This window comes from Alligator mississippiensis, chromosome 1 (assembly GCF_030867095.1).
Source record: "Alligator mississippiensis isolate rAllMis1 chromosome 1, rAllMis1, whole genome shotgun sequence".
NCBI lineage: Eukaryota > Metazoa > Chordata > Crocodylia > Alligatoridae > Alligator > Alligator mississippiensis.
Window position 1 is genome coordinate 425519019 of NC_081824.1, and position 23395 is coordinate 425542413.

The 23395-nt window shown below is 41.7% G+C and overlaps 1 protein-coding gene across 7 annotated transcripts in view; it reads right to left on the minus strand.

Moving 5' to 3' along the window:
- B3GLCT (beta 3-glucosyltransferase) overlaps window positions 1-23395 on the minus strand; it is a 127845-nt gene that overhangs the window by 52921 nt on the left and 51529 nt on the right. For 6 of the 7 annotated variants that reach the window (XM_059718635.1, XM_014595350.3, XM_059718655.1 and 3 more), the window contains exons 5-7: window positions 19903-19979; window positions 13057-13168; window positions 2436-2572 (exon numbers count right to left, since the gene is read on the minus strand). In XM_059718635.1, coding sequence (XP_059574618.1) covers window positions 2436-2572; window positions 13057-13168; window positions 19903-19979 — 326 coding nt within the window. The remainder of the gene's footprint in view (window positions 1-2435; window positions 2573-13056; window positions 13169-19902; window positions 19980-23395) is intronic. The other variant, XM_059718797.1, reaches the window with a different exon arrangement.

Genomic DNA, 23395 nt, shown 5'->3' on the forward strand with positions numbered 1-23395 from the left:
CAAAGTTACATACAAAAATACAGTTCTGCATTTAAGTCTTTGCAAAATTCCGGTAATTTTTTTTAAAAAAAGAACCCGCAGCACGCTTATAGGCTCAGCAGTGCTATGCTGGCTAGCACTACAGACGAAAGGGACTTGGGGATCATGCCTGACCACAAAATGAACACGAGCCTTCAATGTGATGCTGCGACTAGTAAAGCAAGCAAAATGCTGGCTTGCATCCACAGATGCTTCTCTAACAAATCCCAGGACATCATTCTCCCGTTGTACTCGGCCTTGGTGAGGCCGCAGCTGGAGTACTATGTCCAGTTTTAGGCTCCACAATTCAAAAAGGATGTGGAGAAGCTTGAGAGAGTGCAGAGAAGAGCCACGCGCATGATCAGAGGTCAGGAAAACAGACCTTATGACAGGCTGACAGCTATGGGACTCTTCAGCCTGGAAAAGCGCAGGCTCGGGGGTGATCTGGTGGCCACCTACAAATTTATCAGGGGTGACCACCAGGTTCTGGAGGAACATTTGTTTACCAAAGCGCCCCAGGGGATGACAAGGTCAAATGGTCACAAACTCGTCCATGACCGTTTTAGGCTGTACGTAAGGAAGAACTTCTTTCTGGTCCAAGCCCCCAAGGTTTGGAATAGGCGTGGTTCAAGCACCTACTTTGAATGCCTTCAAGAAACATTTGGATGTTTATCTTGCTGGGATCCTATGATCCCTGCTGACTTCCTGCCCCTGGGGCAGGGGGCTGGACTTGATGATCCTCTGGGTTCCCTTTCAGTCCTAGTGTCTATGACTCTATTATCATCAAAATCATATGTGCATATGCACCACCTTTGTGCTTCAGCATATGACTCAGGGAAGGAAAGGTCTTTATAAATAATTATATGACTAGAGGGATAAGTTAGCTTGGTTACTGATAACCAGGCATCCAGGTTTTCTCTGTTAAAAATCCTAAATTCTCTGATTAAACCCCCCCCAAATCTGCATTTTTCCTGCGATTAAAATGAAATGCCACTTTATGTATGTATGTATGCATGCACAATGCTTTACTGATATATTTACATTTTTAAGAAATTTGGAAGCCTACCAATGCCTCAATCATTATAATGAAATAAATTCTAAATATCTATATATTTTGCTGTTTGATTTTGGAAAATCAGAACTCCCTCTGCCCCCTTCACTCATCAGGACGCGGGTACAGCTGTGGCTGTCCCCCCTGCTGCTTTGTAGCATTAAGCAGCACTGATATGCTATTGCCCCTCACTCCCAAGCCAAACCCCAATCCCAGCCCTGCTAATGCCCCTCACTCCCGACCCACACCTGCTGCCTATCCCCCACTTGCTCTGTACTCGCAGCAGCTCCTCCCTGCACCAGGATGTAGGTCCAACTACAGCTGTCCCCCCATACTGCTTTGTGGTGCTGAGCAGCCCTGATATACCAGTGCCTTCACTTCCAAGCCACAGCCCCCCAGCTTTGCCAATGGCACTCACTCCTGACCCACAGCACCTCACCACTGCCCCCCACTCACTCCCTCCTGGCAGCAACTCCCCCGCTGTACCAGGACATGGGTCTAGCTATGGCTGTCCCCCCTGCTGCTTTGTGATTCTGAGCAGTGCCACCCACCCCACATGGCCCCAGCTGCCCATCCGCTCACCCCTGTCCTGTCCCTCACCAGCCCTACTTGTTCTCCCCACTGTCCCCCCTCCCCCACAGCCCTGGCAGCATCACCCCCTCTGCCCTGCCCCTAGCACTGTGACCTACACCTGACTCACATGGCTCCCAGCAGCCCTGCTGGTGCCCCTCATTGCTGACTCACAGCCCCCTGCCCTGGCCAGCCCTCCCAGAGGGGGTCCCCAGCTGCCCCAGGCCCTACTTACCCCAAAGGCTTCAGAAGGCAAAGTGAATCTGAGCCAGCCCTGGCTGATTTCAGATTCTTGGGACCCATTCCTGCCCCCTTCCCCTCCAGACAGGGCTTAGGGTTTTGTGCCCTTTTTGTATGCAGCTTGCTGCAGGCTGGAATTATGCCAGCCTACAGGGAGCTGTTTACAAAATGGAAAATCCGGATCCCTGCTGATAACAGTGCTACTGCAGCAGAACAGACCTCAGCACAAGCTGTAAAACTTGTCCAAGAACCCAAAGTAAACCCTGGTCAGCTAGATCATGCTGAACTCTGCGCTGCCAGGGATACACTGCTCACAGTACTTAAGCTAGATGATTCAAAGCTAGCTCAGGTATGTCTATACAAGCCACAGACTGACCTTTGCCTACTGCATTGCAGGCATACCCTTAATTTTATATAAAACACTCATCTGTGATCATAACCCTTGAAAACAATACTTCTTAGAGTTTCATATACTAGCTTTTTCGACAATGTTGTAGGTGTATGTAATTAAGGATCAATATACAATTCTAGAAAAGATCATAAATACAATTCTTACTTGTTTACAAGTGGAAGGCTGAGTGCCCAGCCAGCAGCAAAATCTGGAAATTTAAAGACTGTAGGATTTTCAGCAAAGGCATAATGGTGAATTATTGTAGATTCTTCATCATATAATGCTTTTCCTAAAAACCATTCCTGTAAAGAGATATGGGAGATATAATTTCTGTTCATCTACTATACTGTTCTAAAAAAAGAAAACAGTAAACAAATAAAACACTCATGCTGAATAAAAAGAACCTGGAAAACTAAAGGGGAAAAGTGTAGCATTTATATTAAGCTACTAAAATGTCATTTGTTTGCATATGGCAAAAGCAAGAAACAGGAGCAAGAGAGTGGACAAAAAATGGCAGATGAACTTCAAATGTCAACAAGTGCAAGGTAATGCACATGGGAAAAAATAACCTGAATCGATATGCAACAGTGCTGAGTTCTGATCTAGCTGTTATGACTCAGGAAACAGGCCTTGGAATCATTGTAGATAGTTCTCTAAAAACCATCAGCTCATTGTGCAGCAGTAACCAAAAAAACCTAATAAAATGCTGGGTATCATTAAGAAAGAAACTGAAAACAAAATGGAAAACATCACTATGCAATTATACAGATCCATAGCGTGACCACATCTTGAATAGTATGTGCAGTTCAGGTCTCTACATCTCAAAAGGATATAGAAGAACTAGAAAAAGTACAGAGAAAGACAACTAAAATGATCAGGAGTATGGAGCAGTTGCCATACCAGGAGAGACTATAAAGGCTAGGGCTCTGCAGTTTGGAAAGAAGACTGAAGGGGGATATGATAGAAGTCTATAAAATCATGAAGGGTGTAGATCAAGTGAACATTGAACTGTTATTCATTAGACCCAAAATAATAGAACTAGGGGACACTCACTGAAAATAGTAAGACACAGCTTAAAACTGACAAGAGAAAGTATATTTTTAGATAGGCAAGGTTCTTAGATAGCACATAGTTAACCTGTGGACCTTATCACAAGAAGTTGTAGAGGCAGCCAGTACATCCAGCTCAAAAAGGGACTAGACAAATTCATGGATGATAGATCTTTTAATAAATATTCAATAGACCAGTAGGAGATATTTCCTCTGGCATCCCTAAACCAACATGGTTAATACCAGGAAGGGTAATCAACAAAGCAAAGATAATTCCTGATTGGAGGCCTGCAGGGAAGGCCCAACAAGGAAATGCTAAGGGATCTTACCCTCTTCAGCCTCTCCAAGAAAAGGCTGAGAGGGGACCTTGTGGCAGTGTACAAATTCATAAGGGGAGAGCAACATGAAATAGGCAATGATCTGTTTACCAGGGCACCCCCTGGAACAACAAGAAACAATGGCCATAAGCTACTGGAGTAGGTTTAGACTGGACATTAGAGAAAAGTTCTTTACAGTGAGAGTAGCCAGGATCTGGAATGGGCTTCCAAGGGAGGTGGTGCTCGCCCCATTCTTGGGGGTCTTCAAGAGGAGACTGGACAGGCACCTGGCTGGGATCACATGACCGTTTCAATGCTCTTACTCTAAAGCATCCATTCCTGTCACTGTCAGAAACAGTGGGGCTAGAAGGATCATTTGTCTGACCCAGTATGGCACTTCTTATGTTATGGCCCCCTCTACACATGTGGGTAAAGGCGCAATGATATTTAATAAAGGATCCACACAATCGTGTCTCCTGCACGGACATCCCATGCACCCATGGTGCTGAGGGAATGCACTCCCAAGCCCAGAGGACTGCAGCAGCCTCGATCCCCCAGGTCCAGGTTTCACGCACCCCTGCACCCTAGAGATCATGGCTGCCTCAATCCCTGGGGCCCAGGGTTTTCATGCTGGGCATGATGCACTCCTGCAGCTGAGAGATCTGTTAGCTGATGTGGCTCCCAGCTGCAGGGGAAACTCTGCAACATGTGCAGATTAAAACTCAATAGCAACCACCTAAGTTAGATTTGAAAATGTGTACTAACTTTTATAGCTGGTTAGGGCTTTTTATTGTGTGATAATTACTTTGCACGTGTAGCTGGTCTTAAAGTAATTGTACAATTAACCAGTTAATTGTGCAATACCTATACTGTGTAAAAGGGGCCCAAGAGTGTTCTGTACATTGTGTACCTCCAAACCATCATTTCCCTTGAACCCTGAACCACACACCCCCCCTCCCCACAACACCTTTCACCAGAGGAGAGCCAAAAAAGTGAATTACTACTTCGAACATTGATTAGAAGGAAACCCAAGCAAAAAGGTTCTTCCCTTCTTTGGAAGCTGAATCACATCCAATTTGGAATCCATGCCAATCCGCTTTCAGTTACCTTTTACCAGAGATACTAAAAGGCCAAAAGATTTTAAGTGCCAGACTCCTTCAAAAACAATACACAGCTGACAACGAGCAGTTTGTTCTCGGTTTTGTATGCATCACACACAGGAGAATTAGAAATCACGATGAATGGGGCTTGACAAAAAAAGGAGGGGGCTGCTCATGATACAAAATTTATAACTGCCATATTTTCTCCCACACCACACACCTTGCTTTTGGAAGGCAAAACAGAAAAAAACATTTTTCTAGAGTCATAGCCTGGAGCTGGCTCTTTCATAGAGGCAGTGCTACGCAATGGTTCCTAGCTTCTTTCTGGGACAGTAAAAAGGAGAGAGAAAGTCCAGTGTTAACCTTTTCACAGCTGCTCTCAAATTAGCTGGGACTTTCTGGTACTGCAAGCAGGAGAGAAAGAAGCTGGCAGCCGTCTTGAAGCTGTGACTCTCCATGTTTCTATTCCAGTCAAAAGAAATAAGCTTCCTTGTTTAAAACATGCACCCTGATTTTGGACTGATTTGGGGGAAAAAGGTGTGCATCATGCACAAGTAAACAGGATATCTCAATTGTGTCAGAAAATATTTGAAGGAGCTTAAATACTGTTTAGATCCATTCTAAATAAAGATTGAGACCTCTCACATAGGTAAAATTAAGTACATGCCTAAAATAACTGAGGGAAGAATGCATTAAATCCACAGCTGTGGATACAGTGTAGTATTAGGAACATTTGGACCACATCAGTGACTAAAAAAGCTTTCAAAATGGAAGTAACAGTCCTGTAGCAGAGCTTCACAGACCACACTATTTGGTTTCTGACAGGTTACAGCAACAATTAGAAACTTGTCAGCGTTCCTCAGGACTCCAAGGCAGGTTACTTATTTCATCTTTACATATGAAATGTCGCATTCGTTTTAGTTATTATGCCAGCCAAATTAGGGATTGTGTCAGAATGCCATTCTAAATCCAATTTTCCATGGAATTAAAACCTACGTGGAAATAAAAAATTGTTGCCTCCTGAAATTAAGAAGGTGATAGGCAAGGATTTTTGTGGGAGATATCTTTTATTGAACTGACTTCATAGTTAGGATAGACTTAGATAAGCTTTCGAATGCAGTGCATTCTTCTTCAGGTCTCCTGAAATAAAGTTTTTCTATTTTTCTTCTTTGCCCTATACTTTCCAGACAAATTTGTTTGATGTTTTTTCCCTCCTTAAAAATTCAGAAAGAAAGGAGAACACCAAGACAGTACTACATTTAAAACATTCAGCAAACACAAGACAGCATTACACTACTTAACATAAGGTATGGTAAATTATTTACATTAATGCATTCTTTTTGTCTATATTTTAAGTGAAACATTGTATGAACATTTAGCCAGGAAACAGCAGCCTCAAGATGTCCCTCATTTTCAGCAGCCATCTGTACAAGCCCATACGGAAAATCTCGTAACTCTAGGTCCCATAATCACTTTCTTTTTGAACAAGTGAAGTGTGCTCGTTCAGCTGACTCCCTAGTCAAGCCAGCTTCTCAGAACAACTAAAGATGAAAGTCTTAATAGGCTCACCATTGCAACAAGTAGAGTTCCTAGTATCTACTGTGGTTTTAGGCTCTAATTGCTATTCCCAAAAAACCACACACAGATCCACTTCTAATTTTTTCTACCTTCAATAACAATAGCATCCACTGGACAGACTTTTCAGCAGAAAAAATAATTGAAAGGGTAAAAGCATACAAAAATGCAAATTCTTGTGTACAAAAATACTCTATTCTACACCTTGTTAAAATGAAGGAATATACAACTCCCACAGTCTAGATTTAGCGCCTTGAAGGTTGAACCATTTTGATGTTATATGTAAATATACTATTTGAAAACTAGTTTCAGCACAAATTTGAATTTTCATATTATAGCAGTACTGGGAGACTAGTCAGGTGTGGGACCCCAACATGCAACAAAGTGTATATAAAAACTGTCCTTATTCCAATTTTGTATGTTAATTTCTACATTAAAGTATTCTCTGAAAATTATTTCCTGGGACTCCTGGGGTATAAAAAACAAATATAGTTTTCCTTCTCTATAAAAAGCAGACAATTATACCCAATGATACCACCTCTCTCACAATATTGTGCTATCAGTATTAATCTACAAATCAACAGCTACAAGCTTATCCAAGGTTACAGCTGATACTCTGTTCTCAGGTTTGCTGTCACATTAAAGTATTATCCTACATATTTATATCAGGCCATAGTTATGCACTGGCTTTACAAAAACAAAAAAATGCAATTATCCATATCCCAGGGAACTTTCTGCAGGGGTACTTAGTGTTATAGTTATAGTATAAAACATTTTACAGATATGAGACTTTTTCCACCCCAATAAATAGTGGAGTAAGTTAAGAATACAGGAACAATTTTAAATTCAGAACTTTTCCTAGAACAAACTATATGTTAAAGATGACCTGTAAAACTACTGATTTAACTGCTTAAGGTCTCAAACCAGAAGCAAAATGTGTGTGCAGATTTAGAATCTGCAAGTAGATTTTAAAATAATTTAAAGTCAATTAACCCTGCAGCACTTAATTGTCGTTGGCATTCCTTTGATATAAAGATGATGGCCTCCAGTAAATAGGGGAGTCTTCAGTCAGAGGAGGCCAAGTTGAGATCTGCATACAGGCAGTCCTCAGAGTTACGACAATTGGTTCCTGAAAACCGTGTTTTAAATCAAAACGTTGTAACTGGGAACCAATTTTCCCATAGGAAACAATGTTATAAATGGGGAATTGGCTCCTGACCCAAGGCCCAATATCTTATTTTCACCAAAAAAACCCAAAATTTTGTACTCAATCAATTATAGATGAATAATATAGCTACATTAATGTATTTATATTGTAAATAGCAGTCATTGATTAGGAAGGACTTCTTTGAGGTGACTTTGCTGGACTTTTTGAAGGGCTCTTGGCTGGAGTCTTCTCAGGAGTCTTGGCTGCAGGTTTTTCTGGAGTCTGGTCTGCTTTCTTAAAGAAAGTGTCCAAGGAAGTTTGGACAGATGTTCTCCAGGGAGACACAGCGAACTTGTTTGCTGGTGTGCCATCACGTTAGATCAAGCATTGTAAAGTCGAAACTGACACCAGAAAGTTGAAACAGGATGTCAATTTATAAACGCCGTAAGTGCAAAATGTTGTAACTTGAAATGTTGTTAGTCAAGGACTGCCTGTATTAAACTGCAAACATGGCAAATAGTTCCAGGAAGAACAAGTAGATCCAGGTGATGTTAGGTCACAGCTCTTTCCCTTTGTCTCTCATCTATCCGCCTCCATAGCAAGACAGGTTTGTTCAACATGCCTTGTCATATGTCACAATGCTACTGAGGGATGATTCAGTGCTTACAGCTCCCAGATATTGATGTTAATATCACATTTTTTCACACTGGTCTTCGAAGTATCCTTGAATCTCTTTGTTTGCCTGCCTCAAAAGCTATGACCACTAGCTAGCTGGAAATACAGGACCTGTTTCGGGAGCTGGTTATCAGGCATCTCTATTACATGTCCGGTCCAATGGAGCTGATGCTATATAATCATGGCTTCAATGTTGGTGGTGCTTGTGATGAAAGAGATTTTTAGTCCACTGGACAACTCCCCTGCCTGAGTTCTTATAGTCGTCATTTGAACACGTAAGATGTTCTACAGACAAGGCTCTCTGGGTAAAATTAGTATCTTTTATTAGACCAACTCAAATAGTCAGGAAAAAATTCTTCTTTGCAAGCTTTTGGGCACAAACACCCTTTGTCAGGCTGAGGAAGAATCTGCAGTTGGTCTGTGCTCTTCCTGGATCTTCTACTGCACATGCGTAGTAGTCAGTTCAGGGAAGATTATTCTAGCAAGAGTGAGCTCTTGTCCTTTGCTGACATAAGTAACCAAGTTTTGCTGTGAAGCATGTGTAGTGGCCAGTATCCACATGTTGAGTGCTGAGTGCAAGGTATGGTGCTGTGTGCAATAGCATGGTATAACGTGTGCACAGGCATTTGATTGGATAGGACATGGTATAAGTGAGTGTTTCATACAAAGTTTGACGATGGGAATTGTTGCAGACTGCATAAGGCAAGTGAGAATTTCACTGGACAGTATATGGTCTGAGTGTGTGTTTGATACAAAACTTGATGATGAACAGGCTGGAGCGTGAAGTGATTGGATGAGTAAGATGAAGTGATTTGGGGGTATAAGAGTCTGACTTTAGCCTGTGTGTTGAAGGAGGAGGTGGTTACTGCTCCAGAGAGAAAGATTCTGATCCGTGAGGTGTGCTGATTCTGTTACGGTCCTGGGTGGTAATGAAGTGAGCTCTTGGAGAATCTAACTTGGACATAGTTCTTCTCTAATCAAACCCTTGGTAATTTCTCTGCATGACATTCCTAGAGCCACAGAAATAATAGCTTGTGGTAAAGTACCACCCTGACACTAATACCACGATGGAGGTCTTAGTCTCTGCTTTCTGTTGGGGGAGCACAGAGAAATGAAGTTAAGGATCAGGACAGCAGGAAGGGTAGTGTACATTTACATTTGCCTGACAGTCTGAGTGAAGTATTTACCTGAATGATTTGATGCGACTATAAAAAGGTCTGGTGTATGTAAGCTCTGTAATAGCTGACCATTTGAGAAAGAAGAGGCTGTTTTGAATGAGAGAGGGAGCATGAATTTGTGAATCTGTGGGCCAGTGGCCAGGGTTGCGAAACAATTCCAGCTTATCTCTGTTCCTAGAATGAGAGTTGTTGCATGACTCTGGTATATGTTAATATAACTATTTCCTTTACTGTTCTATTCTGTTTTATAATTTGTATTTAATTATATCTAACAATATACTTACATTTGGTTTAATATATTTCTGTGAGTGTGTTTATTTTGTGAAAATTCTCATATAAAACCCAGCGGATATCCAGCCTCAGTTTTAACTCTTAGGTTACCTGGTTAAAACTTACGGCTCTTGACCATTTTGCCCGAGTATTTTAATTAGATGCCTGCCCACCCCAATATAAATTCATCTGTGGACTTTAGTTACAATATTGATGGGTTAACACTTGCTTGAGCCAAAATGCAGCCATTTGTTCTTCTGTCCTCCCAATTGATATGGAGGATTTTCCAAAGACATCATTAATAGTAATGTTTCAAAGCTTTCAGGTGTTTCTGATATGATAAAATCATAGAACCATAGAAAATCAGGGTTGGAAGGGATCCCAGGAGGTCATCTGGTCCAAGCCCTGCTTAAAGCAGGACCAGCCTCAACTAGATCAGCCAAGGCTTTGCCTAGCTGGGTCTTAAAAACCTCCAAGGATGGAGATTCCACAGTCTCTGGGTAACTTGGTTCCAGTGACTTACTATTCTCCTTGTAAGACAGTTTTTCCTAATACCTAACTAAACTTCCCCTGCTGCAACTTGAGACCATTGCTCCTTGTTCTGTCATCTGCCACCACTGAGAACAATCTAGCTCCATCCTCTTCAGAAACACCCTTCAGGTAGTTGAAGGCTGCTGTTAAATCCCTTCTTCATCTTCTCTTCTCCAAACTAAATAAACCCAGTTTCCTCAGCCTCTCCTCAAAAGTCACATGCCCCAGCCCACTAAACATTTTTGTAGTCCTCCGCTGGATTCTCTCCAATTTGTCCACAACATTCCTGTAGCGAGGGGCCCAAAACTGGACACAGTACCCCAGATGTGGCCTCACCAATGCCAAGAAAAGAATCACTTCCCTCCCTGTGCTGGCAACGATCCTACTAATGCCTCCCAGTAGGCTGTTAGCCTTCTTCGCAATAAGGGCACACTGTTGGCTTATATTCAGCTTACAGTACACTGTGACACCCACATCCTTTTCTGCAGAGCTGTTGCTGAGCCAATCAGCCCCCAGCCTGTACTGGTGCATGGGACAGTTCCGTCCTAAGTGTAGGACTTTGTACTTGTCCTCACTGCATGCTGGAGAATTCAATCATAGATACTCTGAGGGACCTGGGAGCTAGACTTTTTTTTTTTTTTTTAAAGGGATGTGGGGCTTAGGAGAAGAGTAGAGAAGGCTGCTAGAGGTCACAGACTGGATTATGAGGAAGCATTTCTAAAAGTTTGGAGCCAGGATTCCCTGCTGGCAAACTACTTCATTCTCCCATCTGCATGCCTGTCACAGTCTGTCTCCAACTGCAGTTTTTAACTGGATTCTCAAGCCAGGAACCAGTAAACCCTGGTAGAGAGAACATGGGAGTTGAGGCCAGAAAAGAACTGCCACGGAGACCAGGGGCAAGTAGGCACAGGAAGTTAAATCTGAAAAAAGTGAGCCAGAAGAGGAAGATTAAGTTGTTTATGGCAGTGATGTTAGTTTGTGCAAGATACTGTGGTTTATAGGCAGTTATATAATGATTATTACCAAAATAGGGAAAGGGGGAAGAATGAATAGGAAGAAAGCTGGTGCATGATGAAGACTGGTGGGGAAGCGGTTAGAGCAAAAAATGCTTACCTTGTACAGGAAGTCAGTGCATAACACTGGTGAGTGCATCTGTTCTTGCTACTAGAACATTAACATTAAAATGAAGTGTTCCACCCCATATCAACCAGAATTGGGGGAAGGAGAGGTGGGGGGGGGGGGGGAAATCACCAGAGGACAGAGTGGTCAAGACTGAGATTTTGGAGCCATGGTGGCATCCTTGATCACATATATTTTTTAGGATTTTTTTTAATGAATATTATCAACATGATAAAACTACACTGAGAAAAATTCTGTTCTAACCCAACACATAAAACTATGTAGTTGATGGATTATTGATTCACTATACAAAGAATCAGTTACTGTATAGGCCATCATACTAAGGGTACTTACTAGTTTGCTTTTCTATTCAACAGAAAAGCAAAACACATCTTATTTTCTTTTCATACCAGCTGGAACTCAGCTTATCATTGTGATAGTGGAATTTATTACATTATACCAAAAAGATATATCCCATCAGTGAGCATGCAAAACAAAAACCTTCATCAATTCTTAAACTGTTAAATGAGTACAGAGTGCTTTTGTAACAGAAACAACCTATTCACATTTTGAAAACACCTGAAAGATGTGTAGATATTGTGGAGCTATAAGAGTAAAACAAAAAAAGAGCAAATAATATCTCTAAAGTTACTAAAGTTCTCATTTTAAAAATGACTGTGAACATCTTGCTAAGTTATGTGACTGTAATTGGAGTAAATATGCTAAATTAATAAATATCTAAAACTGTAGCAGGGCTTCCCTTCAGTCGTTGCTTAAAGTAACAGAAAATGGACAAGACTTCTTGGGACTGTGGCAGAAATAAGTACAAAGCATAGTTTTTTTAGCCAAGTCAAAGTAAAGATATCAGGATGAGTTTTCTTCAATATATTCCCCAAATACCAGAAAAAAAACAGAGTAACTCACGACTCCTATCAAACACAACAACGCTGTTAAATTAATAGTTTTTGCTTTATGGGCTTGGTTGTATTCCTTTGTTCTACAAGTCTCCTAATCCTCATTTTTCTTCTATGGGTAAGAAAGATTTTGTTCTTCTCCTACAGTGCCTATAGACATGCTCGGGGGGGTGGGGGGGATTTTTAATTACAGCAGTTTCTGGAGACTCACTCTGATTAAAATGTCTCACCATCATGTGTATTAAGTGTCCCACATTTCAAAATGGCTGCAGGGATGCTTTAACTAAAGCTCATTCAACGAAACACAAGATGCTTACTACATGTAATAGTGAGGCTTACTGGAGCGTTCTAATTAGAATGCATCAGAGCATGTCTATAGGCATCCTTAAGGACTAGCCAGCCTAAGAACATTACACAAAAATTGTCCTACCCACCAGAGCAAACTAAAGCCCAGCTCATCCAAAATTCTGTTTGACAGTGGCCAGTGCCAGATGCTTGAGAAAAAGACCAAGAAACCCTGAAGTAGGCTGCTGTTTTGCCACTAAGATTCAGCTAGAGAAAACTTCTTTCCAGATAACTTTCTCCAAGGCAGGGAAGATCTATGCCTTTATATACAAGCCTCTAAAACCCTTCCCTGCTTGAATGTTACAGATATAGTTCCTTGTAAAAAGGTCAGATTCCCCCCACACATCATTTTGTAAGCTATGAGCCGTAAAAGCAGTTGTCTAGAAAGGAATCTTTTACAACAGAAACAGACCCATAACTAAAAAAAACAAAACAAAACAAATCTACATTCTTAAGTTGGTATTTTATATGAATTAACTGAACTAGTCTTTCAGGGTTTTTATCCAATATAAAATCTCTTCCATGCACCCTCAAAAGACAGTTAAATATCCGAATCTGTATTTCACCTTCGACTTGTCAAATCTTCCAAGTGTTTCCAGTAGCTTTAAAATTTGTATTCGTGTGTCTTCTTCACAGAAGAAAATCCATGAGGAGTTTCTACCATAGGTAGCAGAGAAGCTAACAAAAGAAAGAGTTTGGTTTACTACAAGATTGGCTTATGAGAAGGATACAAGTCTTATATACCTTATTAACTGGAAGTCAAGAACCCAGCAAGTTGGTCCCACTATCAGTTCATTCTAACACAGGATCACATACTATAACTTATATACAGAGCAACACAAAAAAAATATTCACAGAATCTGCCCTCAGTTCTTGATTATTTGCCTAGAATCTGCAGTTTCAACAAGAACCAGGAAGGAATGTGAATGCACAAAGAAATTAAATTAAAAGATCTCAGTGCTGGTAAGGCAAGGTTCTTTGGGTAGATGTGGTATCTTTTATTAGACCAACTGAATAGTTAGAAAAACATTCTTTGCAAGCTTTCAGGCACAAACACCCTTCTTCAGGCACTGGGAGACTCTATAACCGGCCTGACATCTAAAAGACCAGTAACCTCCCTGTTAGCTGACCACTTGTTTTCCCTTCACACTTTTCCCTCCCCTCCTATCTCTACCCTTTATCTTCTAAACTTCCACTCATTTGCATCTTCACAGACTTCTTGTTTACTTTAGCTTCCTTTCTACCTTGGAGAACTCGTAAAGTCAGCAAAGTCTCCCAATGCCTGAAGAAGGGTGTTTGTGCCCGAAAGCTTGCAAAGAACTTTTTCCCAAATACTCGGTCTAATAAAAAATATCACGTCTACCCAAAGAATCTTTCCTGCCTATATCCTTAAACCAACATGGCTATAACCAACAACCCAGTACTGGTAAATAACTTTCTTCCAGGGAGCCATGTTGTTGATCTAACACACACAGAGCAATAAACCTGGATGTGAGATTGGTACATGACAGGTTTAGTAAAATCATTCTTACACTAACCCCTTGAAACTACATTTCCTTATTTTTCTGTAATTTGGTTGTAAAATGCATAGGTTGAAGGGGTTTTCTTTCATTGGGTTTCAGCCAGCTAATCACAATGCATGATCTTTAATGCTGGGGGAGGTTCTTTCCAGTTAGTTTCCAATTCTCCCCAGCTAAGTTCTCTTCTGTACCATAAACAAAACTATTAGCCATGAATGATTCCCTAATTCTAAAACAGATGGGCTCTTTATTGTCCTTCCTCTGAAATAACTTGCTTTCTGGATAGCATCCATCTTGGTTGAACCAAACCACAGGAAAGAAAACAATTATTTGGTAAGGAAAACTCTTGTGAGCAACACAAATATCAGCGTTCTTTCTGATCATAAGTAGGAGTGAAAACAAATCAAAAGTGTAAAAAATGAACAAATACAGGCAAAATGGCTGACAAAGGTATTAGTTATATTTGATAACAAACCTCATGAGCATCTCTAAGCTCTTGCTTGCCAGATAAACAGTCCAGATGTTATCAAATGTGGTGACAATAGCTCTTAGACAACTTACGGGAAGAGTACCAGTGGCTACCTCGTACACTTTCGCCAGATTCCATCTAAAACCTAGCATATTCCTATAAATAAACCCTTGGTTTGGGCTACTTGGGCTACCATGGTCTACTTCCTGCTTCTGTAGGACATGGTCTTTTTTAGATATCACAATCTAGAATGCCTCATGTTGGCAAAAAAGATCAGCTCATTGGTCTACCTATCAAAGAAACAGGCATTATAAATATACTTTTCTGAGCCATTAATTTTAGTCCAACAAACACAAGAGAAGTTTGTATAAATTCTGGAAGAGAAAGTTCATACAGTAAGGGACCACTAGACCTGAAGGGAGGCACTCCAATGCCAAGATCATGAGTTCAATATAAAAAAAAAAATAAAAAAAAAAATCTTGAAAGCCAGAGTGGAAGTTCCTTTAAAAACCCTGAATTCCAGAGAGAAATCGCAGAGGCCTCTAAGGGCACCAAGAGATACTCAGAGAATTGGGCACAAAACCCTGCTGAAATCCATTCACTAAGCAGGATTTCAATATATTAATGGAGATTGCTTTAAACCTGCACCAAGATTTTTTAAAAATCCACAAAAAAACCAAACCATGCCTTCATAATATGCTAAGAGTTTCCTTTCCCCACACCTCAACTCCCTACAATGAGGGCAACTGTTGCTGAAACACATTAAGTTCCTCTGACATGTTTCCTGGTACCAGGAGGCTTGTACCTTGAAGGAGAAGTTCTTAAAATAGCTGCTGAAATCACATGAATCAGGAAACAAAAGACCTGTGAACTCTACCTTGTAAAGCCATTCAAAGGAAGAATCATAAGTGGTGGAAGGCTTTATTCAACACTATAAATCAAAAGACCTGAGGGAAAGCATTGTCGACAAAAATAAATCAAATGAGAACACATCCTAGTTGCATCTATGTGCCACAGAACTGACTGGCCTTTTTCCACCTGCCTGCTTTCTCAGCTCACTTGATTTAAACAAAATTAAACATAACAAGCCTCAGGATACGCATATAATTTTATTCAATTTCTATGCTATACATGTTCTGATATCACACTCAATATTTTATCTGATCATCATTTAGAAGTACATTAAAGGATATGATTACATCTACCATGCGCACTTCATTCTCTCATCCATCTTCATCCCAGAGAAGGGTATGTACTGAGAAGTTATTTAAAAAAAAAAAAAATAATGTACAATCTGCAGTGTAATAGTAGCCAAAAAAAGGTCTCAGATTTATATATTGTACTCGGAGGGGAAAATGTACTTCAGTTTTGTGGTTGTTGTTGGCTCTTTTGAGACTATATTCCACAGACCTGGAATAGCTATGACGAGGTAACGTTTACCTCTGCAGTAGCCAACTTTACTCTGCCTAAGTGGAACTGCTGGCTATAATTCTGATTCTGAGCCTTTAAGCCATCTGTTTGTTATTTTGGACCTTGAAGATAATGAGTATTATTACAGTAAGTATCATTATACTGCTTACATTCCTATAGGGATTATGTTAACTCATTACACTGCATCTACGTCACATCCTCAAGGTTGGGACAGTATATTTTACTTGTCATGTCAAGTGTCAAGCATGTGTTAATTCTGGTATCAATACTAATGAAAAAGCACTAAATGATTCCAGGTTTTGGCAATTACATTGAAACCTCTCACTCACAGGATCTACTCTCCAGACTGGATCTCCCTGCTGTGCTCCAAGAAGAGGATCTCATTTGGGTGCAGGGATTGGGTCACCCCCTGTACGTTTCCTTTTTCATGTCCTTGTGACATGGTATTTAGCAGAATTCACAGATTTTGTTGCAGGGCTTCTGCTATGGACCCCCTTCATCTATGACTGTAGGAACACGCCTAGTTAAGTCACAAGCTGCCACACCTCTCTGTGTTGATCTAGCTCTGGGCTTAATCCAAAGGCTACAGAAAAGAACAGTCAGGACAAGGATAAGGGAAGCTAAATCAGCCTCAGACATCCTGGTCACCCTCCTATAGGTACTCCAAATAACACTGGGTACCTATACACGTCAGATGTCTGCTCCAACACATGCTAATTAGCACATTAGCACACTCAATGTTAATCAAGTTTGCTGAAGCATGATAATTAATTAGCATGTTCCAGCAGCCTCTGGGTCAAAGCGGCTGGGGACACTTTAACTAACGCTTGTTCAAAAAGAGTTAAAGTTCCCCTGCCACCACTTTGAAGCACAGGGACACTGAATACATGTGATGGTGTATGCAGTTTAATTACAGCTGCTCTCTACCCTCTCCACCTCAAATCACGTGTAAAGATGCCCATTACAATCAGTTTCCCTCCCCTACAAATAACCTCAGGCAGATACTCAAGACTTTGCTTGGAACTTTAAATACTCAAGATTGGGTTTAAAAACTTGGGCCAACTGCAGATAAATTGAAACAGCTAGGAGAGCGTGGAGATCTTGTTACTTCTGAAAGGCAGAGAAAAGCATAATCAGAAACAAAAATACTTTATAACAAGCAGGTGGCCTGTTGCTCTCTGAGACAGACAGATGTGGGTCCCAAGCCTGCAGGGATAAAGCATACTACTGAACAAGAGGCAGCATCAAGCACTATGCTCCATCACCCTTACCAAGAAGAGATAAGAAAGAGAGTCCTAAAGGGCTCTGGGGGGAATCATAGCTGGCTTCCTTTCCACTGAGCCATGCAGGGGAAGTAAAAAATTATAATGATTAATTCAGGAATCTTCTTTCCATGGAGCAGTCCCCAGGGAACAAAAACATGAATTATGAGAAAGGAAAGTTCAGGAAAACAGATGAAATGCAACTGGATCTGAACTGCTTGTAAGTGAAAAAATTAGCAACTGCTAGCAGGATCATCTAAGATATGCTGTATTTTGTGATAAAGATGAAGGTTTATACTACCGATCAAAACAACTATGAATGTAAAAAAAACAAACAAAAAAAATCTTGTTGTCTCCACTACGTTTGCTTAATTATTTCAATAACATACCTTTTAAAGTCTCTAAATAATCTAAATACTTGCAAAATTCTGTATGCACATACAATATGCTAAGAAAAATTAAATCCCAAACTATATTTAAAATATATACATATGCTTTCTACCCATCTTCTTTTTTCTTTTACCAGAGAGTTCTGTTTTAACACCTTGATATGCAGTCCCACTTTCTCCAACTGCCTTGCTTAAGCAAGTCAGTAATAACAAGTCAACTTGTATGATAATTTTTCTTACGTACCAGCTTTCCAGCAAGAAATGGTAATACTTGAACAGTGGCAGATTCTTACATTCAGGGATTATACACAAGGGGATCCTTTTACATAACTCCAAGCATAACACAGACTGGAAGACGACAAACGTTACACCTGACTCTGGGCTCTGATGAGGACAGCAATGGAGAATATACATGAGGACAGCAATGGAGAATATACAGTAATTATATTGATAAAGGGAAATGAGAGGGTATAATAGGAAAAAATTCAGAAGCTCTAACTGGTAAGGATGTTCAAGAAAGCATAACATCAAAAGATAAAACTTAATTTAAAAACAGGTAGGTAAGAATTCATCCTACAGAGAGGATGAAACTCATCACCCGGCTAACAGCCTAACAAGATATATTCTCCGAGCCAATTAGCAATTCACTTACAAGTAAGGTTCTATATGCAAAACCCTTCCAGATGCAGATGACATTTATTTTGGAGATCTCACAACAAGAACTCTGCTTCCTTCAAGTACAGTGATTACAAAATTCTTTGGTTTTAGAAGCTACTCACCAATCCTGGAACCAGAACAGCAAATTCTAATTCCTTTGGAATACACTCTAAAATCTAATTAAGATTGCAGGCCTGTAAACCTCTGGCACTCAGATCATTAACTGGGCTCTCCTGTGTTTTAAAACGTAATCAGCTTGCATCTCTTTAAGGGTAAAACAGATACTGCTAACCCAAGTGGATCTGCTGTGGTGGGTGCCCACTTTATTGGGTGAAACACATCACCTTTTATCCCACATTGGGCAGGGGTCAGAGGCAGGAGAAACAATGTCTTCCCAGGGTGCACACTATAGGGCCCCTCAAGCCCTCAAAGTACCCAGGGCAGCTGGAAAGTGCAAGCAGCTCCAGATTGCCCTACTCCCCCGCCACAGAGCAAACAGTTGTATGCCACAATGAAACTACACTATTTTACACTACCTTTTTTCCCCACAGTGACTGATGTGGTGTAACAAAAAGATTAGGGACATCTATTTGCTCACCAGTTTTGACTCCCTAAAAATGTTTATGGCAGCACAAATGTGATGTGATATCTGTTTCTATCTTAAGAGGTGGTGTTTTATTGGCCCATAAGGTTAGGAAAGGGCTGTTTTGCACATTATCCAAAATCCATCCAGATAGGAGTGTGTAAACAAGTGAATCCCTCACCTCCACCACTTGTAAAGCAGCACAGACGCAATGGATTTATGGTCCAAACTCACTCCCTTGTCCAGATGCGCAATGGCTATTAAAGTAGCTTATGTGCCTGGGAAAGGACTGTTATTCACAAATATAAACCTTAGTCTACTCTTGAGCTACTAGGGCTTCTTATACATCTCATCCTACCTTTCTCAGCTCAGAAAGACTGCTATCCTTTTCTTGAATTGTCATAAGACCCATCTGGTTCCATGACCACAGAAAGTCAAAAAAAGACACCCCTGTACCGTTATACTGTACATAAGTAGCACCAACTATAAAATTAGTTTATTTGAGATTTACCTTGATATTCTACCAGTACAATAAACACTACAGTCTCTAATATATATCAGCAACCATATAAGTCGCCATGGCATGCAATAAACTAAGTTGTGACATAACAAAGATTAAAGTCAACTAAATGAGATGATAAAAAAATAAAATGAGCCATTTCATTTTTCAGAAGAACAGCTTTATTACAACTGAAAAGTTTGGTTTAGCAAAAATGAGTATATACTATGTAGAGCTTTCAGAATATCAGCATAATATATTTACTTTGAGCCAGTTCATGTCTCTAGTACATAATCCAGTGACATACAGCACTCCTGGAGGAAGTTAACTTCTACATTACTTCATTTTTCAGTTCCCATTACATTTGAAATAACAACTGTATTTGATCTACTGTAGCTTAACACTAAATTGTTTTGGAAAACTATCTTTAGGAAACATCTGTAATTCTAATCAAATGCAAGAAAATTCACAGCTGAAACTTTAGCTTCATATTGTTACAACCAAACAAAATAAAAATAAAAAGGAGATTAAAGCTGTTTGAATTTTTATATATACAAATGCATTAAAGCATAGCTAAAGTTTTCAGAAAATTTTACACTTACTCTGGTATTAATGGGAGTATGGTCCATGCACCTTCATGCCTGTCCATCTGATGAATAAGTAGAACTCTAGGTAATTCCTGTAAGAAAAACAAAAATATTTACAGCAGACATCTTTACAATGTATTTGCTAATTTTGAAAGAATTCTTGTTAAAAGACTATTTCGTTTTCAGTTCTTTTTATAAATCTTACTTGCAAATGGATTAGCAAATTAAACAAGTCAGCGGATACTATGAAAGTATGCATCTCACGTTAGAGAAAGAGCTTCTTGACATTCTTAATTTCTAAACTTATCCCTTGACTTTAAAATTAATGCACCTCTGAACTCTATAAATCTCCTTACTACAAGCACACAGCATCTCCAAGCTTCAAATACCAGGGAAAAAAATGAATATCATTGTAAAGCTCAACTGTATCCACCAAATATTTATTAGCTACCTTCAGAATAATATTTTAAATGTTTATGTTAATAAGCATATAAATAAAACTATTTTAAAAACCAAACTAAAGCCAAAAAGACCCAGCTTGAAAAAGATCCAGAACTTCCCCTAAAATTGCAGTTATTCCCATCAATGGATATTCCAAGTCTTATAAAGATTTCAGTCATCTGGTATTTTATTGTTAATATGATATAAGAATTCCCACCATGCTTTGCCATGGTATGTTTTTATGAATGTCACACACACTCTCCTAGGGGGTTAATAGGTAAGAAAGTAAAAAGCCAAATATCTTTCTTCACTTAGGTAAGTTAGTATTATATCCAGATTCTGCATAGATGGTGAGTCTGGCAGAGTAACAAATAGACAATAATCAAATTTAGTGGTCTTACACTAGGAGGAAAGGACGAACATGATCAGCAATTATTGGCAAAAGGTACCAGGTAAATGACAATGTAAAAAGGTAACAAGTATGTACCTGCCAGGCCTCATACATCTTGCCTCAGGCTTCCTTGCTCCGAGAGCTTACCGGTACTCGCCTAGCCATCGCAGGTGGCCTTCCAGGAGGCTCTTCCACACACCGCAGCCTGCCCTTTCTCGCCTGCCATGACTTGAATCTTTCAGTGGGTGGAGCTTCGTGTAGCGCGGTTACCCTTGTCGGTCACCTGCATCGTAGATGTCTTCTGCGAGGCTCCTCCTCCCCTGCACCTCGCCCTTTACCCAGCCCGGCTGGTCTTAGCTGTTTCCGTGGTTGCCCGAATATTTCCCAAGATACTCTACCAACGAGCTCATCCCTTGCTCTAGCTCCCTGCTGTCACGACCTCAGCCCCTTCTAATCCAGGGGAACACAAAACACCCTTCAAAACTCAAATAAAATCTCAATGGGCCTCAAGAGAGGCATAACCCTGCCCCTATTACGTTTCCTTGTGGAGCCAGTAGCTTCTCTACCCTTCTGCTTAGTGACCGGGTCACCTGCCTGTGGCTCGGTTCTGTGGCCCCCTCTCCGTCTATCTCAAGTTCTTGTCACCCCTTGTCCAGTATCCCACCGGTGTGACCCTATCTCTGGATCTCCTGGGGCCGTGCCCCTCTTTCTGGGGTTCGCCCCGAACTGCAGCCCTCTCTCTGGGCCTTCTCTGGTTTGCAGCCCTCTCTCCGGGTCTTCCCTGGACCGCAACCCTCTCTCTGGGTCTCCCCCAGACCGCAGCCCTCTCTCTGGGTCTCCCCCAGACCGCAGCCCTCTCTCCGGGTCTTCTTCGGTCCGTTGACCCCTCTGCGCCGCCGGAGATCTTACCTCTCTCTCTCCTGGCTCACCCACCGCTGTCGTGCTGTCCTCGGACGTTGGCTCGTCCCTGGGGTTTGTTTAATTCCCTCTGGTAAGCTCCAGCAGTCAGCTCCGGCATTCCGCACCTCCAGCTGACTCCACCGGCCAGGCTCCCTCCCGGCAACCACGTGCGCGCCCCCGCTCCTTTTATCTCCGCTGGCTGGCAATTAGGAGTGATGTCATCTGCCAACCGTAGGTGACTTAAGGCATCGTCGAGGCCACGCGTGAGCTTCTCCTGCTGTCCTTGCTCTTCCTCGCATCCTGCGGTGAGTAAGTTATTTTTTTTGTTTTTCCTCCTCTCCATTCCACCCCCTGCTCCTGGCTCTGGGGCTCCTTCCATGGGCCCGGGAGTTTCCCCAGTCTTTCTCCGCCTGTGACAAAGTATTAGGGGTGTGCAAAGCAGGCCCTATTTCATTAGGATTTGGCCCAAATCAGGCATAGTGATTCAATTCGTTGATTCGGATCACTGTCCCTGATTCAATTCGGCCGAATCCAAATCTGAAGATTCGATGCTGATTTGAAGAATCAGTGATCTGGACATAGACACAGTTTAAATGTTTTTTCTACATACCTCAAGGTGCCAGGCGGCTCATGAACACTGCAATGCTGGAGTACATGGAGTGTCCCACAGAAGCACGGGGGGCTCCCACCGCACTCCACAGCAGACCCGGAAGTGCAACAGAAGCACTTCTGGTCTGCTTCCAGGTCTTCCAGGGAGCACGCTGGGGGGCCCCCCTGCGTCCCCCTGGCTTGGAGACTGGTGCCTCCTGTGTCTGGCAAGGGGGGCACCCGAGGCCCCCCCACAGCCAACTACCAAGCCAGGGGGGTGTCAAGGGGCCCCAGTGCACTCCCCGGCAGACCCATAAATGGACCGGAAGTATTTCCGGTCCACTTCCAGGTTCGCCACCAAGCACATGGTGGGGCCCCCCGTGCTCCTGTGGGACACTCCATGAGTCCCAGCACTGCAGCAATCATGAGCTGTGCTGGTACCTCAAGGTATGTAGAAAAAACTTTTAAAGTTGTGTCTATGTCTGAATCTCCATATCTTTCCGAATCGATTTGGAGGGTTCCTATTTGATTCAGAAAGATTAAAGGGGCCTCTAATTCAATTCGGATTTGGAGATTCAGCCACGAATTGGGCAGAATCTCCACCGAATCAAAATCAGGGACCAAAGCTTCAGACAGCCCTAACAAGCACTCCATTTCTGCTGGGAGAATGGCTGCTCTCATGGTAAAAACTGCAAGCGTACAGCATCCATGCCATTTTTTTCCCAGGGGAAATATGCCTCTCCAAGGGAATGATCTTCTAGGTGTTAACTTGGAAGATGCTCCTTGTGAGAAAAAGTCTCTCACAAGAGTTAACACTTGTACACTCCCCTCTTGGTCTGGTCCAGGAGAGAAGGGAGCAGCAGAAATTGCTCCCCACCTCTTCCCCAAGCCAGGGACTGCCTGGTTTGGAGAAGACTGGTCTGGAAAGGAAGGGAAGCAGCAGCCACTACTTCCTACTTCTTCCCCAAACTGGGGACTACCTAATGTGCGGAAGAGGTAGTGGGCTTTGCCACACAGTTCCCTCCACTCCTAGGGACTGCAGGTGCCAGCTTTTAATGTGTTGCACACGGAGGAGCCTACCCCTAGACGGCACATTCAAAGCTGGTGCCACAGGCCTGTTGAGATCCCCAATCTGGGAAGCACATAAGGAGACTTTGCCCTTTTACTCCAGTCCCATGTACAGGGAGA